The sequence below is a fragment of the Dipodomys spectabilis genome, unplaced genomic scaffold (assembly GCF_019054845.1).
Source record: "Dipodomys spectabilis isolate Male_0828 unplaced genomic scaffold, ASM1905484v1 ptg000256l, whole genome shotgun sequence".
Taxonomy (NCBI): Eukaryota; Metazoa; Chordata; class Mammalia; order Rodentia; family Heteromyidae; genus Dipodomys; species Dipodomys spectabilis.
Genome location: NW_024870933.1, coordinates 1,476,272 through 1,495,955, shown reverse-complemented (window position 1 = coordinate 1,495,955; position 19,684 = coordinate 1,476,272). Strand labels below are relative to the sequence as shown.

The following is a 19,684-nucleotide window of genomic DNA, read 5'->3' as shown; positions in this document are numbered from 1 at the left end:
AAATATAGCAGTGGTACTAACTCAATTCTATGTGGAAAATGAACAATCTAACATATGGGTGGGTATTGGAGGGTAAAATTGGGAGAGAACAAAGGAAGAGATGACATGGTTCAATAAGAAATGTATCTGCGTTATATAACTCTAACCCCTCTGTACATCCCCTCTACAATTACAATAAGATACTTTTTAAAAAAGAATCTCAAAAAACAATCCTTATCAGAAAGAACAGTGCTGGAGGAATAGCAATACCAAATTTCAAACTCTTCTACAAAACCACAATAATGAAAACAGCTTGGCACTGGTACAAGAACGGACCTGAAGACCAATGAAATAGAACTGAAGACCCAGAAATGAACCCACAGACCTATAGTCACCTAATCTTCGATAAGGGAGCTAAAAAAAATAGAATGGAAAAAAAGACAGCCTCTTCAGTAAATAGTGCTGGCAAAATTGTTTAAACACCTGTAGAAAACTAAAGCTAGATCCCCATATACCACCCTGCACCAGAATCAACTCCAAATGGATCAAAGACTTTGATGTCAAAGTAGACACCCTGAAAATATTACAGGATGGAATAGGAGAAACTAGGGCACCTTGGCACAGGCCGAAATTTTCTTAATAAAGACCCAGAAACACAACAAATCAAAGAAAGTTTGGACAAATGGGATTGCATGAAATTGCAGAGTTTCTGCATGGCAAAGGACATAGCTAGCAAGATCAATAGAAAGAAAGCTCAGGGATTCAGAGAATATCTTTACTAGCCATACAATGGATAAGGGTCTCATATCTAAAATATACATAGAACTCAAAAGATTAAACCCCTAACAACAAATCCTCAAAGAAACAACTGCCCCATTAAGTGGGCTAAAGACTTAAAGAGAAACTTCTCTGAAGAAGAAATAAGAATGGCCAATAGACACATTAAGATTCCACCTCACCCTAGTTAGAATGGCTATAATCAAGAACTCTAATAACAACAGATGCTGGAGTGGATGTGGCCAAAAGGGAACCGTACTGCATTGTTTTTGGGAGTGTAAACTTGTTCAACCACTTTGGAAAGCAGTATGGAGGTTCCTCAAAAGACTTCACATAGAGCTTCCCTATGACCCAGCAATCCCACTTTTGGGCATTTACCCAAATGATCACAAACAAGGCTATACTAAAGCTACCAGCACAACTATGTTAATTGCAGCATTATGTACCATAGCTAAGATATGGAACCAACCCAGATGCCCCTCAGCAGATGAATGGATCAAGAAAATGTGGTATATATACACAATGGAATTCTATGCCTCCATCAGAAAGAATGATATTGCCCCATTTGTTATGATATGGAAAGATTTGGAAAAATATATATTAAGTGATGTAAGCCAGGCCCAAAGAAACATGGGTCCCATGACCTCCCTTATTTGCAGTAACTAGTATAAGTCAAGGACAAGCAGAAAAGGTAAAAAGTTATGTACATATGACCATATAAGATGTTGTTAAATGAAATGAACCCCAAGATAGGGACACAACTTGTTTTTTGTTCTTGCTATTATTTTGAATGTATCTAAAATGTACTATGTGATTTTTTTGTTTCTCTTGTATGTGTTTCCACCACCCTGTTTTCACTGTATTTGAATTGTGGTGTCCTGCATCTTGTATATACATCTTTCTAATTTGAGGAGGGGTAGGGAAATGCTACAACAAAATGCTACAACAAGGATACTGGTTGACCCATTGTATCAATGAGATGTTCAAGACACTATATAGAAAATGAACTTTACAATTAGAGGGGGTGGGAATTAGGGAGGTGGGGAAGGGAAGGTAGGGGTAAAAGAAAGGAGGAGGTAGCAATGCTCGATAGGAAATGTACTCATTACCTTACTCATGTAACTGTAATCCCTTGTATACTATTTTTACAATAAAAACATAAAATAAGAACCTAAAAATTCAAAGCTATCAATATGGTATCAGTACAATATGTACAATAAACTATCTACATACCACAGTTAAACCTATTTTACCTATGTAAGCTAAGAAAAGTAAACTACCTTAAGTAGTATTTTTCATTACTACATGAATATTAAAATGTGCACTAGGGATGCTAAAAATGATAGACATAATTTACTTTCTAAAGTTAAAATTGATTCTATATATAACAGATTCATTCCTTCTCATAGCTATTTCAGTTCACACATATAAGAAGTACATAATAGAAGTACAGTACTATTTGTAGTGATTACAGTTGTAGTAAAACCTTCCTAAGTCAAAATCTTCAGTGCTTGTCAAGCTATGCCTTGAGATTGTGGGTAGTTAATGCAATGAATTGCTACACAAATATACTAAACAAGTTGTTTGTACAAGAACTGTTTACTTGACAATTTTTAGAGTTATGAATTCCTAACAATGTAAATGCATTATAAGCAAAATGTAGGTATTGCTTAGCTTAGTATTTTGATGTAATAACTACAAATCATCTTTATTCTTTGAGGCAAGACTTTTCCTACATAATAGCTCTGTATCATAGTTCAAGGTGCAATATTATTTGAATACAATGAAGTATTTTTTCTTCTAAAATACATTATTTCGCTCTGGCTTTTCATCATCTCTGACAAGTCTTCCCCCAAGTCAACTGACTATTATCTGACTTTTTTTTTAGCAGAGTATGCACAAAAAGGAGGCCACCACTAAGAGTAAATCCCAATTCAATAGACATTCATTACATTAGAAACACCATTTTTAATAACAGGAGAGTTGTCAGTAAAACAATAAATGTCCAAACATGATGACTCACAGGCTTGTCCCCATCTAAAGCACAGAATATCATATCAGCTTAGCCCAGTTACACTTAGTCTAGTAACAGACTAAAAACTACAGTTATATATCTTTATCTGTTGTTTTCAAGGAGCCATACAACATCTTGTGATAAATAGAAGTATAGATATCTCACAACCACTGGCAATCATTTTTCTGCCAATGATAATACAACTACTTTATGGTACAGAAAATAATTTCCAAAGCAGTTGAAATTGATAGTAAAAGTATGTCATACCTGCGTAACTTTTTCAGTCACATTGTGCGTTCGATCTTTAACCTTGGGTGCAATAATAGTTTTATCCGAAGAAGGAGGGGATGTATTCTTTTTTTCAGTTTTGACATCTGAAAAATTCAGAGTGAGCTGTGGAATCTTGTTAATGGTGCTGTATTTGTTGAGGTTCGAATCCGATGTAGACCCCAGGAGGCTTGACTTGATATGATTAAAAGGCCCTAAAAAATTAAAAAGTATTTATAAAAACAACATTGGAAGAAGAATAAAAAAAAGAGATGATCTGAATGCTCTGTTAATGACTCATGAGCAATGTGGCCCAGATGTGACTAAACATACCTGATAATATATGAACACAGAAGTTTGGGTAATGTTTTGCCACACAAAGCAACATGTGAGTCTCAAGAAGAAAAAAAAGCAAAAGCAGAAAAAAAAGATAAAACCCTAGCTAGGCCTTAGATTTGCCTTGAGACAGCAAAGAATAACTTCAGTGTGTACCTGTTTGTTTTCATAAATAAAACTATTAAACTCTACACTCAAATAACTAGTCAAATCCTACTTTCAAAGTTTTAATGAATTTTGTTTTATAATGTGACAGGTAAAAAGAAAAGCTACCTATGGGAAATGCCATATTGGCTATTAAATTTATGAACAGATCATCTACCCTGATCCAGTTCACACCCTTCTCTGTGTCTCTGTGAAAGGTCCAGCCATCAGTTCCTTCACATGCTTTCAATATCCATATAAAATCCTCTACAGAGACTTGAAAAGTGTTAAACCAACAGAACTGAGAAGGACAAAATGTTCGTGTGTGTGTGTGTGTGTGTGTGTGCGCGCGCGCACGCTTGGGCGCACGCACATGCACGTGTACGTGTCTGTGCACATCTATTGAAAACCTTAGGAACCTAATTGAGACTTTTAAATATTACATTTACATTTAAGACTGGCCACTTTCTAAGCAAATATCCCAAAGACTGAAAAAGAAATCAGGAAAGAAAAATGCTCTTTTCTGACTACTACGACAAAAAATAATCAAGGATAGATAAGAGACTGTGTGTGGGGTTGTTACTTGCTAGACATTTCACATAAAGATAATTTGGAAAGGTATTATACCTGTGTTTTTCTTGTGGAGGGAGAGTAGTTATAAAAACCCTAAGTCTGCTAATATTTTATATTATCATTGTGTTGGAAGGACTGGTAAAATATACAACTTGTATGAATGATCTAGCTACTCAACATATTTTGCTTATGCATTTTCCCTGTCAACAATAAGATGCACATATTTTAAAGATTAAAATATATTTTAATTGCCAAATAGGGAATACATTTTTTAGCCAGTCCTGGGGCTTGAACTCAGGGCCTGGGCACTGTCCCTGAGCTTCTTTTGCTCAAGGTTAGCACTCTACCACTTGAGCCATAGAACTACTTCTGGCCTTTTCTGTTTATGTGATACCCATGCATGCTAAGCATGCACTTCCACTAAGCCACTTTCCCAGCCCCAGAGTATACATTTTTTAGCACTACAGAGTTTGCACTTTTGACTCAAATAATTCAGATCAAAATATAATGTTGAGAAATGTTATTTATCATTTTATTTATAGTTAATGGGAGGAAAAAATCACATTACATTTATTTATAAATGATTATGCTATCATAAAAGTTTAAAGTAAATTTCAGTGCATTTTCAGGTATTTTTAAAAACATACTTTTTGTCCAGTTTTGAAATTTATTTTCCTTTTAATTTTAGTTTGATGATAGGATTTGAACTCAGGACTAGGCATTTTTGCTAGGAAACTATTCTACTATTTAAACCAAGTCTCCAGCCAAAATGATTTCATTTTGTAGTATGAAGAGATTTTATTGGAATATTTTTATATATGTAAACAATGAACACTGACCAAATTCACTTCCACATCAATTTTTCATTTCCCTTACATGAGTTGCATTTTCTTCCAGGGGCCTGGGTCACTCCCATGATGATAACCAGGTCCATCTAGATGAAAACTGTCATTGAGCTCTGGGTATTTATTGCCTTCCCTATGCTTATTTGCGTATCAATAGTCCCTCTTATTTAACAAGGGTATACATAAGAGCCAAAGTTGAACCAAATTACTCTAAGCTTCTGACAGAAAACCCACTCCTTAGGTCCTTGTAGAATTACTAGCCCATATAATTGTTAATTATCAAAAATAGTTCAGAAAAAAATCCTTATTTGTTCTATTTCTATGGCTTGAATTCAAGCTTGGGCAATATCTCTAGTGCTCTTCCACTTAAGCCACAGCTCCATTTTCAGCTTTTTCTGGTGGTTACTTTGGAGATAAGAGTCCCTCAGTCATTCGTTGGTGGGCTGGCTTTGAATGATGATCCTCAAATCTCAAACCTCCAGAGTAGCTAGGGTCACAAGTGGGACAACCAATACTGGGCTAGACCCTTCAATTTCTGTATCATGGGGGTACATATTAGCATTTAAGCATTGCAAAATATACAGGGACTTCAGACTTCTTAGACATTGTCTTTTCCCCAGCTGTAATGCAATATTTTACTCCTTCAGCAATTTAACATCACATGGGGAATAGGGACAAAAGAATATATAACACTGTAAAGCTAAACTATATTGAAATTCTTTATATCCTTTTTCAATCTACTTCTGTAGTGTCCATTATTCTGGATTTCTGTAGCAAACTGTCTTCAGAGCTGTCTACATCTGTGCTGTTCATAGGTAGGGAATACTATTTGCAGTTTTTTAAATTGTTATTGTGATGAGGAATCTTTAATGAACTCCATTGCTTTGGTTGCACTGATTATAATATAGTCTCTGTAGTACTTCATCTGTGAGGACATATGGTGTCATCATGATGGAGGAAATTAAAATGATCATTTGCTCACCTTGAAAAATTGTCCCAAATATCCCACAAGACCTCCATATTGTTAAAAACTTTTGTTTATAATGATCTAAGCCTTGAAGTAATCTTTGTTTCAAATAAACCAACAAGATGTGATTTTTAACATAGTTTCAATATACATTATAATTTCCAAATTTACAACTACCCTGATAAGTGAAGATTATACATTGCTTTGTTTATAACTTTATTAAGATTGTAAATTATTTGGGGAAATTACATTACCTAGACCTTTACTCTATGGAGTTTGAGAGACCTAGACAGTGTTGAATTTACAGTGCTTATCTGGTAGAAATATTGTAAACTAAACGATCTGAAGCCTATTTTATCTATATTGGAATGGATAAGACTTTGTTCGTAGTTTCATTAATCACACTAAGATCATAAATAAAATTTCTATTAAACATTTTTCTTCTTCTTTTTTTTCCTGGTCGTGGGGCCTGAACTCTGGGCTTGGGCACTGTCCCTCAGCTCTTCAGCTCAAGGCTAGCACTCTACCACTTGAGCCACAGTGCCACTTCCAGCCTTTTCTGCTAATGTGGTGCTGAGGAATCGAACCCAGAGCTTCAGGCATGCAAGGCAAGCACTGTACCACTGAGCTACCTTCCCAGTCCAAACATATTTTTCAATATTATCCCTCTACCCATATAAAATGAAACATGGCATGATGAAAGGAAATATGTGTGTTAAAAATTAAACATTTGTATTTGTTTATTTGTCTTGGGGTCATCTACTGGCTTGCAATCTCATGCTATAATTCCTAAGAAATCTTCTAAATTTCTCTACAGTGTCTCTATTTCCATTTTTTTCTAACAAGTCTTCTATTTCTCATTACTTAATAATGAATATGATCTTTAACAGAAAGGAGATATAAGTCCTAACATTTAGCAGTATTTCTTCTGTATAATTTACTATATTTTGTCACATTGAGAATCATGTTTGAATTCTAGAACACTTATTACAATACTTTCTATTTTCTCCTCAGTTTTCTGCATATATTTTATGTTGATTTTTTCACTTATTAAAATTCATACTAAGGTTCAATCTATCATGGTTGATTGTAATGTCATGTTATATTTTGCTATCCATGTATGTTTCTGCCCTATTATTTTAATTTTTTTCTTATTTGGGATGTTTTATTATATCTCTAATGCCTTTAAAGCCGACTTCAACATATATATTATTACAGTTTATGTTCTTGCATCATATTTGAACATAAACATTAAAATAAATATTATTTGATCATAAATTGATATTCTTTTATTTCCCCTTTATGTTATAGTTAATAGATCATCTTGAATTTCCAAAAATGTTAAATGATCTCTGAATATCATTTCAGGATAGCAAAGACAGTATTGTAAAGTATTGTTGACACAATGAAACATAAGATCTAATACAATTGAGAAACTGATAAAATGTCACACTCAAATTAGTTTAACTAGTTAAACTAGTGGAGAATATTTTATTTTTTTTTGTTTTTAATAAGTCTTTTATTGTGAAAATCCTGTACAGAGGGGTTACGATTACATTAGAAAGGTAATGAGTACATTTCTCAAGCATTGTTGCCTCCTCTTTTGTTTTTTCCCTACCATGGAGAATATTTTAAATACTCAATTTTCTTTTAAATTATTGGCTTTAGATGATCAACTTAGACTTTCTTTTAAATAATTTGAAAATACTTAGTATATCCATAATCAATTGTGCATGCTATTTGGATAAAACTCTTACAATTTATTTTATCCTATATAACAAAGATGACTATATTTCAATGTTTTTGAGTAATATATTTATATGTAGAATTCAGAGCATACAAGATATTCACTTGGGTAATTTAAAAAAACTGTCTAAATTCTAATGGAAAAATATTCTAACACTTTAAAATAGGAATTAACAATAGCCTCTCTCTCTCTCTCCTCTCTCTCTCTCTCTCTCTCTCTTTCTCTCTCTCTCTCTCTTTATCTCTCTCTTTTGAATTCGAGGCCTGGGCACTATACCTGACAGAGCCTCTTTGTGTTCAAGGGTAGCACTCTACCACTTGAGCCACCATCTCCCTTCTGGCGTTTTCTGAGCAGTTTATTGGAGATAAGAGTCTCATGGACTTTCCTGTCCATGAGCATTGTCCATGAGCATTGCTTTGAACAGCAATGCTCAAATCTCAGCCTCCTGAGTAGCTAGGATTACCGATGTAACCACCAGCCAACAGTAACTTTTCTCAACAATGCTAAACCTACCTTGACAGAATATGATGCCAGAAGGGCATGAGATTCAAGGATTAGAGCTCAAAATACCAGCTTTCCTACCTCCGAAGCCTATAATCAGGGAGGTCTTAATGGTGAAAGCCTCACTAACAGTTATCATGAACAGATAGGATTTAGGTTCTAATGAAATGAAAGGAAAATAGCCTGTAAAGCAAAGTAAATTATTTTTACAATGATGAGTGGGCAGAAATAAGGAAAAATAATACAGTCAAGTGAAAGAAATGTAAAACTCAAATGAATATCAGAGTATTTGATGCTCTTTAGTAAAACATTGCAGGATAGATGCCCAGATTAATTTTTCACTGTATTTAGTAAAAGACAGAAAACAACTGACAAGTAGTCACTTGTTTATTGAACACTTGAATAAAGTTTTTATATGTGACAAGTGTCTGACTAAATTAAAGTAAGCCAATTTCTTAGTATGAAGGAATATCTGTATGTTTAGAGATGAAACTACAAAATAACAACTGGGGAAAAGTTTACATGAAAAATATTTGTAAAGTATACTGATGTGTGGCTATTTACATGTATCATGAGTTACAGCATAGTAAAGGAGAATATTTGCTCTTTAAGATGTTGTTAAGAGCTGAGCGCTGGTGGCTCACGCCTGTAATCCTAGCCACTCAGGAGACCAAGATCCAAGGATCTCGGTTAAAATCCAGCTCGGGCAGGAAAGTCTGTGAGACTCTTGAGCTGAAGAGCTTGGGGAACAGCACCCAGGCCCAGAGTTCAAGCCCCATGACCGACAAACAAACAATCAAAAGTTGGTGTTAAAATATAAGTACATATTGTGAACTGTAAAATAGGTGGCTTTAAAATCACTCTGTCTTTATACAGTGTTTGTTGGATATTTGGTTTAATTTGGTTAAATTTTAATACAGCTCAAATAGCAGAAGCACCTTAGCACTAAAGAAAATGCAAATGTAGCATTTGGTAATTATGCTTTGCCAAAGAAGCCTGCCAATAAGCATAAGGCAACAAGATTAACACTTAGAAATATATATAGGAAGTTCTCATCAAATTAGTTATATTAAATATCCACATTTCCTGTTTCACTGAATGACATATAAGTTATAAAAGAAAATTTTTGTCACAGAAAATCAATTTGCCAATCCTTGTAATATCACAAGATTCTGGGTAATATCCAGTGGGACTTTTCAAAAACAAATTGTGTCAGATCTATTCATTTATAAGTCTGATAGTTTCCTGCTAAAAGAGGAGGTGAAAGCTGTTACAAATGTTGAGATTGAATTGGTTTCTGACTGATATTACAAATTCATAGACAGTGGGAAGCAGAACATACCAATGTTAGAGAAATGAAGACTTATTTGAAATAAAAAATGAAGTGGAAACAGTAAAAGAGCAAACTTTTATGAGAATTATTTATTAGGGAGGTTAAGGAGGTTAAGCACAGTGATTTTTGGGGGGGAGGGGCACTCCTGGGGCTTGAACTCAAGACCTGAGTGCTGTTCCTGAGCTTCTTTGCTCAATGCTAACACTTGAGCCAAAGCTCCATTTCATACTTTTTGGAGATAAGAGTCTCATAGGCTTTCCTACTGGGCTGGCTTTGAACTGCCTCCTGAGTAGCTAGGATTTCAGGCGGGAGTCACCAGTGCCTACCTCAGAGTGAATTTTTTTAAATTGGTGATTTGGAAAACTAGGGAGACAAACCATTCAGTACAGGTAAAAATAAGTATAGGAATTACTGAGTTAAGTTGAAATACCTCTCCTGAATCTTAGATAAGTCATTCAAATTTTTTAAACACATCTATTCATTAAAACACAATCCATTAATTAAAAATGGATTATGCTTTCTAGAGATTTGAGGTTTTATTTATTTTAAAGTGTCAGAGTATTAAAGAAATTAATTAAAGGAAAGGAAACAGATCTTTACAAAAAAGGTTAGGTAGAAATTATTTTATTTTAGAAGAGATTGAGTACCAATTTGTTGTCTTTATATTATGATATTTCATGTGAAGATTAGTGGCCAGAAAATATCTGTCTCCTAGGGATATGGGGATAAAAAGACAAGTGCACTTCAGGAAGGAGTTAGGCTATGATCGTATGTAATAGGAGCTAAACCAGGCCTCCCTGAAGTTACTGTACCCTCTGGACTTAAAGATGTCTGTGTCTTGAGCTAAGAGTGGACAAGCACCTCAGGGAAAAGGAATAATCCAGACATTTTGAAGCCCTTCCAAATGCATCCTTGAGTTATTTAATTTGTAAATAAATAATGCCTGGATCAACTAGGTATTGGAATCATTTAATATAATCATGTATTTGTCATGTTAAGTTGTATGTAAATATGCCTTTGATTTCTTAACCTTTCCCTCATTTAAACATGGCTTAGAAGCAAAGACAAAATATGGAAATAATTTACACTTTCTAGCATATTAGTTGTTCTTTAAAAACTGTGATTTAAAATTGATTCACCACCTGACATCTCTGTTAAGAAGAAAGGGAAATTTTGTTTACACAACTGATACTGCACAACGGTGAATTGAGGATGAAGAATTGGTTAATGGATTATCTTATGAAATGAAAACAATATTTATTTTGACAAGTGAACTAATTACTTGCATTTACTTAATTAAGTTAGTATTAGCTAATTTTTGTGGTGCTGTGATTCAAATCAGGGCTGTGAATAGACTACCAGAATCACTGTATTACTGAACTATATCTACAACTCTGATTACAAGTTGGCAAGATAAGCCATCCTAATTTTCCAATTATTTGGGAAAATGTGGGTTCATCAATGAAGTTTCTTTTTTTGAAGTTTTTTTGTAAATCACTGGCAAATTACTGTGTGCTGATTCATAGATAATTATTAAATTGTTAAATTTGAAATAAGTCTCATTTCCCATAAGCAAATTGTCAAGAGCTAGGTGTTTTGAGGTTACATTCTGAATTATGTCAACTAAAACCACCGACTACTGCTGACAATATTCACTCTCTTTTAGAAATCACAGTGAAAAGGCTACTGGAAGAATAATCATGCAAATGAAATTCCACCCTAGAATTGAAGATCCTCTGTATAGACTCTTTGAAGTGCTCACAAAATAAAGGCAGGGTGCAAATTCCCATATTTTCAAATTACTCAGGCTGCTGATAAGATATCATCCTAGTTTCTGGGACTATTAATTCATAATCACCATTAGATCTGAACTAATTAGGAAAAGAAGAAATCAGTCCACAAAATTTCACAGTGGTCAAGTACTAATGACATTCAAAAAAGGCCCAAACAGGAAACTGAGTCATGATGGTACTGGTGGAGACTTACATGCAACACACATGCACAAGGTAGTCACTGCCACCAACTTCACACCCACAGCAGCATGCACAGCCTGGTAAAAGACCAAGCCAAGGAGGTTTCAACTTAATGAGACTATGTGACTATTACATTAAAAAAATCCTTTCATCTATTTTGAGATAGTGGAACACAGAAGTGAATTTCAAAGTTTTAGCTGAATCTGAATGGACTCAGACCCAATTAAACATTATTTTATGGTCCCTGTAGGTCATGCCAGTGATTTTAGACTAATATGGACCACAAGTTAAAATGATTAAAATATAATAGAGGAAAAATAGAAAACGACTTTCATGCATGCACAATATACTACTACAGTAAGCTTAAAACCATACCCCCTGCCATCCAGGAACGTGAAACTAGTGTTAGGGAGACAAAAGAGGGACAAGTGAAGTAATGCTGACAAATAGCCCGTGGTTCATGTTATTTAATCTTGTACTCAATATAGACAAGTTTCCCCTAAATTAGGCTTATGTGGTATTTTACACCGGAACATACTGAGCCTGATCTTTGTATTTTTTCAAATGCTTTAAATAGTTATGAAGTGTTCATTGTCAACCTAAGGTTACACTTCTTACAGGAAAAACAAACACACCACCATTTTTTAAAAAATCACAAATGATCGCTTTAATGACCCAGCTGAGGAGGTAACAATGTTTCCAGCCAAATCAAGCCATGACGTCTCCACCAGGGACCTGGACTAGCTCAGGGCAGCATGAAGATGTTGCACTGGACAGGGTGGGCAGCAGGCAAGTTCACATGCCAGGTCATGGGGCACTTTAAGCATCAGATGGACACTTGAGCTAGTACTTTACCTTTGACATTGCGCCCATTGTCTGTTTTGAGCATATAAGGATAAAAAAAAGAGAGAAATATATATAAAAAAGACTAAAATTCTGTTTATGTACACTGAATTACCTTCATCAAAACAATCAAAGAAAACAGGACATAATGATTGAAGACTTCTCATTGACTGACACAAACAATATGAATTTCATCCAGGTAAAATGAGTACATAAGAATATCTGCTGAGATAAACATTTGTATTTATGTAAGTCAAGTGTGTTCATCTCATTCAAATAGATTCCAAGTTCAAGATTTTACGATTATGACAGTTTAGAGAAAAATGTCTGCAGCTACCTGCAATTGTAACCATTTCCCACCTTGTCAAAAGGCTAAAATTCTTTCTCAATCATCACAAAACTCACACAAACCGACACAAATGTGTTACATCTTGCATGTTAAGTAATTTTTCCATTAGAACTTATACATCAAATTTCCACATAATATTTTCCATATAGTAATTAAATATTTTCCACATTAATATATTAATGCAGTTTTATTTACTAAACTACATTGCATTATTAAGTATATTGAAAAAATTCTCAATGTATAAATGGAAAATAGCAAATATAAAACAAAGTCAATCTTATGCAAGTGTATAATTGCAAAAAAACTCAGTATAACTATTTTTCTGTGTAAATGAAACTGGTGTTTTATTATATCATCACAGCACAGCATACTTCCAATATTTAGGAAATTCATTTATATTAAAATGGTCTATTTTTCAAGTCTTTCTGTGGGAAGTTTTCAGATTAATTTTGAGGATGACAATGTGCACACTTGCTATGAATAAAATCTGTATTATTAGGTTCAAAACATACAGGCTTTAAATAAATGGAGTCATACTAAGCCATTTAAGTATATCTAAGATTGAAAAAATTGTTCAAAATTTCAATATACTAGCAAACCCATTTTAAATATTGATATATATTGCTGGACACTGGAGGCTCATGTTTGTAGTTCTAGCTACTCAGGAGTCAGATTTGAGGTTAGAAGTTTGAAGTCAAGTGTAACAGGCCTATATATGACACTCTTATCTCCAATTAATGACAAAAAAATCACAGGAAATGGAGTTGTGGCTCAAGTGGTAAAATGCAAGTCTTAAGTGAAAAAGTGAAAAGCAAGGCTACAGCAACCAGGCCATAAGTTGAAGCTCCAGTATCAGCAACATTGCCCTAAATCTTGAGATATATTGTAATTGTTTCAAGTGGCATCATTAGGACAGAAATAAGCAAAAATAAAACATGGTTTTGATGACAACTCTCTTCTATCTTTGAATAATCACAAGTGTACAGGGGTCCAGGAGGACATCTTGGTTGCACTGAAATAATGTTTCTATTAGTAACATGACCCCAAAACAATTGCTAAAGTAATGATTGCTTTGTACATATTAAAAACACAGTAACTGGAAATATTGGTATATCTCAGCACATGCCTAATATGCACAAGGTCCCCAGCCCTGAAAATACACACACACACACACACACACACACACACACACACACACATTTTTACTCAATAAATCTAGAAGTTACAAGTAATAATGTATAAACCCAGAAAAAGGTAACACAAAATTAATAAAGCTTTGACTTTCAAAGACTGATAAGTTTGGGCATTGTGCTCATCTGAGACGATGCTATCATTTCTTCATGTACAGAAATTTATATTCGCTACATTTTTTGTAGCAAATTGACAGAGTAAATTAGCATCTGTTGAATATAATGACAAAATAATTGAACTTTACATTTGCACAGTTAGGTACTATAATTTGAACCCAGGGTTCACTCTTGATAGGAAGTATTCTATTTCTGAATATTCATCCCCAGCACTTTGTATTTTAGTTTGTCTTTATATATAGTCTTTGGCTTTTGTTGGATATAACTCGGACTGCTATCCTCCTAACTGCTGCTCTTGAATACCTAGAATTACAAGTGTAATCTCACTTGTTTGCAAACAAGTGCACTTGCACCATCATGCCCACTTTTTTGATTTTTTTTGCATGACCTAGCTTTTTACTTTGATCCTTCCAATTCTGCCTTCCATGTAATTGTGTTATTTACTCATTTACCCAAGCATAGTCCAGCACAACTAATTTGGAAACATAACCCCTGTTTTTACTGTATTTGATGTCGATGCCCTGCATCTTGTATGTACATTTTTCTAATTTGGGGAGGGGAAGGGAAAAAAACAAAATGCTTAAGTAGGGATACAGGTTGGCCCATTGTAACAATGAGAAGTACAAGACACTTTGTTGAAAACGAACTTTACAACTGCAGGCTTTGGGGGGGGGGGGGAGGAGTTGGGGAAGTGGGGAGGGAAGGGAAGGCAGGGGAAAAACAAAGACGGGTGTAACAATGCTTAATAGGAAATGTACTCATTACCTCCTTACTCATGTAACTGTAACCTCTCTGTACAGTATCTTTAGAATAAAAATATATATTAAATAAAAAATTTATAAATGTATCTGTCTGGGATAGATTGAATAAGAAAAAAAATGGAAACTTTACTACAGATTATTCTAAAGTATAGCTCTGAGGTACTTCATAATGTCCATTAAATGAAAGGATTGGTTAAAATATTGTACCTAGTATGTTTGCAATATATTTAAAGTTCTGCAAAGACTAGTAATGTCAGAGGAGATTTATTGGAATGAACCCACAGTCTGCAGGTAGGCTTTAATCTGGTACCCAGTTTCATAGATTCATAAAACAAAAATCAACCATTAGTATTTTCCATCTAATCTTGACAATGCTCAGTTCTTAAAGTGATTTAGTAGCTAAAATTGCTCTGAAGCTGAAATATGAAATGCCTTTTAAATATATCAGTCTAAAGTCATATGTTGACTATAGCATCTGTACAAAAGTGATACATTTTCTGAAAATAGCCTAGACTGGATAGGACATGTATAGTACTGTACTGTACTAAGAAACCTGAAAAAGATTAAATCACCCTTTCCTATAATTGTGTCAGTAACTGTGTACTAAATGGAGATACGTACATTGACAATGATAAACCCAAGTTGATGAAATTTGAGTTAAGCTCCTTAGAAATACTATTAAAACACAGACAAAGCATTTTAAAATGTAATGATTATTTTTCAGTTTGATTTTTCGAAGGTATTGTTTGGACTTGTTATTATCCTGTACCTCAGGCCCTTATGGGGAACCTCTGAAAGGGAAGTCTCTGGAAAGCTGGTGTATTTTCTAAGCTCATCACACTAGCTGAATTAATAGCTAAAGCATTTGGACTATTTGCATTATCCTTCTGAATTTATTTTTATTGTTAAGGCAGAGAATCTGCTTCTCAAAGATCAAATTAGAGGAGTCTTTCTGGCAGAAAATATTGAGCCCACCATTTCTAGATGGTAGAAGCCTGAAATAATTGTCTCATGAATTGTATTTGATTTTATTTTACTTTTGACCTTTTTGGAACCACAGATTAAAATGCATGCACTAATTGTTCTCATGAAGTACACAGTTCCTCAATTATGTCTTTTTTGACATATTTCAAACTGTTCTCTCTGTTTCTGCAATATGGATTTATCTTTCTGAGTATTTTTTTTCCTTGCTAACATCTTTTGTTCAACTCCTTTGATTTTTTGTTTCACTGTACTCTTTAGATAACAGATCTGACACTGATTTAAATTCAAAGCACTGTGAAGGAGATAACTCATTGCTTCTTGATAGATGTAACTTTGGAATATAAATTGTGAGTATGCTTTTCTAAATGTCAAAACAACATTATTGAGTATCTTCCATGAATTAGACAATTGTGATGCATTCTATAATCGTAGGACAAGATATGCCAAAGCTCCTATGCCAGGGCAGCTCTGTCAACACTATTATATTCATATCTAGCCATACATGTGTACAACATGTATACAAAATGTATGGCTAGATATGAATATGTGGAATGTAAAAATTCTATGGTTCATATAATTTCAAAGCAGAAAACTCAGGTCTGAAATCATTGGATTCTGGTGTGAGGAGGGAAAAAGAAGTGCTGACAGATGAGCAGGCTCTATGTAAGTAGTATGAAAAAGAACAAGTGGGGAGGGGACTTTAAGCAAAGAAAGAAATGGTGGAACATGCACAGAAGATGTTTGGGAACTGGCTTAGGATAGAGAAGCAGTAGGGGTGGTAATGTTTGAGAAGACACTACTTATCACCTGAATTCATCTTATTTATGTTAGGTATTGACACTGTAAAGTAGGAAGATAATGTCCATCATACTACTTCAGAACTACAGATAAAAAGATCCAGAGAAAATAAATTAAATTATTCATTAGGTGAGTATCAAACCGACACGTTGATATAAAATCCTTTTGCACAACTAAAGATAATAAACATAAGCAAATAAATCCATGAAGAGGATTACTTATTTTTTCTTCCAAAGCATAAGAATGGAATTAAAAACAATATGAAAGTGACCTTTTATTACTCATCATGTTCCATAGTAGAAAAAAAAAAGTCAAACATACCTTCACTGGCATGTCGGTCTCTAAATATGTTCTTGGGGTGGACACTGAATCCTTCTATATCATGCACTGAAGATGCTCTTCTGATACTACAAATGCTTTCCCTGGATCTGGAATGTGTTAGCTGGGAACTTGACTGCAGCATGTCAGGGTAGAGTCGGTCCCATTGCCTTTTGGGAGAGGAATGGTCAAGAGGACCAGATATGTTCACCAAGGGAGAACATTTGCTGGGCTGTATCAAGGCTTTTGTATCATCAGCTTCAGAGGGGCTGCAGCTTTCTTTTGTTGGAGACTTAAAGTGCTTCATGGCTACGGAATCATCGCTGTGTTTCGATGAATCGATGACTACGACATCTGGGTCTTCCTGTGGTAAGGACTGCTTTCTGTAAGTGAGAACTCTCAGACCAGGAAATTTGAAGCCAAAAAGTTTCCCTACAAAGGGAAACAGGAAAAAGCTTTACCAGAAGATAGTGAATACGTACTTCAACAAAAAACAAACATTGTTGACTCATATTAAAATACCAAACATGATCATTAATCAGCTTAATTGGAATGAGACCAATATGAAGAAGTACATAAGTACTAAGATGATAATAAACATGTTATATTTTTCATGTTTAGACAATAACCCAATTAACATGAATTTATTAACTGATTTGTTTTAATGAAATGAACTTTTTTTTTAATCCATGGTAAAAACAGGTAAAGAACAGTGCCTCATGTCAAGAGACAGATGCAGGAATGAGTATGTGGGGTGGGGAGTATGGTTAATGTAATGGGAATAAAAGGGATGGAAAATGGAGGTTGGTATGATATAGGCTCAACAAATCATAAAAGTCTGCATTCATAATGTTGAAAATTGAGTTTCAATGGGGAAATGTGGTCAACTGTGTACCACAAATTCCTCATTCCATCTTAAATGCTTGAAGACCTTTGGTTTCCAAAATACATGTGAAGATATGAATTTAGTTTTGCAGTACGTGTTACTGTTGTTTCAAAATCCAAGCGTGGGGCATGACATGTGAGATGTATCTGAGAGCAGACACTGCAGAAGAGGTCAGCTAATATAAACATTCAGTGGTAAATATTACACATGTAAAGATTAGCTAATCAACATAAATATTAACACATTCAATATGAAAATATTAGCTGAATACATATGCTAAATGGAAAATTAAACAAAGAAGGTATTATTTTTTCACCCTTCACTTTAGCAGTAAATGGACAGAAAAAAACAGAGAGAGAGAGAGAGACAAGAGCACCATATTTAATACTACAAACAATCATGCTCACTGTGATACTTTGCTGGTGGGTGGCAGATTCTATTAACTCTTTGAAAACTCATCTATAATATTTTTTACAGTATACTTTTATATCGGACTCAGCAATTCACAAATGCCATACTGCAAAGGCATCAAAAGTAAAAGCAATCTAAATGTCCATTAGAAGAATGCTTGGATTTAAATCAAGACATGTATACACTCTAGAATATTATGCTATACTTAAAAACATATGGTTTAATTAAAAGATATTTAAATGTTGCACAAAGTTAAAAACCAAGACTTCACCTTATGTATTTATGACATTATTAAAACCAATAAAAACTTGTATTGTTTGTTTGAGTTGAATGACAGCAGAGAAAGACCAAAGAAAACACACTCCAAAATTTGAATGTTGAAGAGCTCACTGGTTTGGAAGTGGAGTTATCAGGTAATTCATTCTTTATATAATCTTAATGATATTTTGAACATGAATGATAAATTATAAAAATGGGGAATGGCAAAAACAAATCGTTTAAATAGGTATACAGGTAGACCCATTGCAACAATGAGATGTACAAGTCGTTATGTCCAAAAACGAACTTTACAATGGGGGGGGGGGTGAGGATCAGGTGGGAGGAGGTGGGGAAGTATGGGAAGGGATGGGAAGGGGAAACAAAGAGGAGGCAGCAATGCTTGATAAGAAATGTACTCGTTATCTTGCCCATGTAATTGTAACTCCTCTGAATGGTATTCTCACAATAAAAAAAAAATAAAAATTTACCCTGAAAAGAAAATCAAAGGATAATAGAAAGCACACAAACAATAATCAGGAATCCAAGTTTCTCTAAGCATTATTTATACAAAATTCAAAATACATAATTTTATTGCTAGTATAATAGTTGAATCTCCATTATACCATTTTTACCATTATATATTGTCATCCACCTTTTGTCTCTAGGTTACAATATATCATACTCCCTTACATTCATAAAATAGCAGTAATCAAATATAATGAATGCTATTTTCTAATATATTTCCTATGAGCTTCTTAATGCATTGAAGACACTTCTCAAAATTTTAATATATTTACTATGGACTTCTCAATGCATGGAAGACATTCTTAAATCTTCTGAAATTCTCTCCATTTTGATTACATTATCCTAGTGGATAGTCTTATTTAAATATTTGTTTTCATTTTTGTCTTTAATTCATGACCTAAACTTCAGTTTCTAACTCAGATCTATATTCTGTTTTCTAAACCTGAGTATCTAATGGTATTCTCAACATTTCCCAGGAGGTATCAGTTAGACACTTCAAAATCTCATAGTAGGTTCTAACACCATGGTTTACCTCTGCAGAGATTTTGTTGTTTGTATGGCACAATCAATCTATCAGTGTGTGAGTGTGTGAGTGTGTGTGTGTGTGTGTGTGTGTGTGTGTGTGTGTGTGTGTGTGTGTGTGTGTGCTGGTTTTGAGGCTCTGAGGCTTAAACTCCAGAGCTGGGCACTGTCATTCTCAAGGCCAGCACTCTGTCATTGAGCCACAGCTCCACCTTCCAGCTTATTGGTACTTAATTAGAGACCAAAGTCTCACAGTCTTTTCTTGC

General features: G+C 34.3%; 1 protein-coding gene across 2 annotated transcripts in view; it reads right to left on the bottom strand.

The window, feature by feature from the left end:
- Positions 1–19,684, bottom strand: part of Kcnh7 (potassium voltage-gated channel subfamily H member 7) — a 469,024-nt gene that overhangs the window by 132,164 nt on the left and 317,176 nt on the right. For both annotated transcript variants that reach the window (XM_042699490.1, XM_042699491.1), the window contains exons 4-6: positions 16,820–17,248; positions 12,312–12,332; positions 3,038–3,252 (exon numbers count right to left, since the gene is read on the bottom strand). In XM_042699490.1, the coding sequence (XP_042555424.1) occupies positions 3,038–3,252; positions 12,312–12,332; positions 16,820–17,248 (665 nt within the window). The remainder of the gene's footprint in view (positions 1–3,037; positions 3,253–12,311; positions 12,333–16,819; positions 17,249–19,684) is intronic.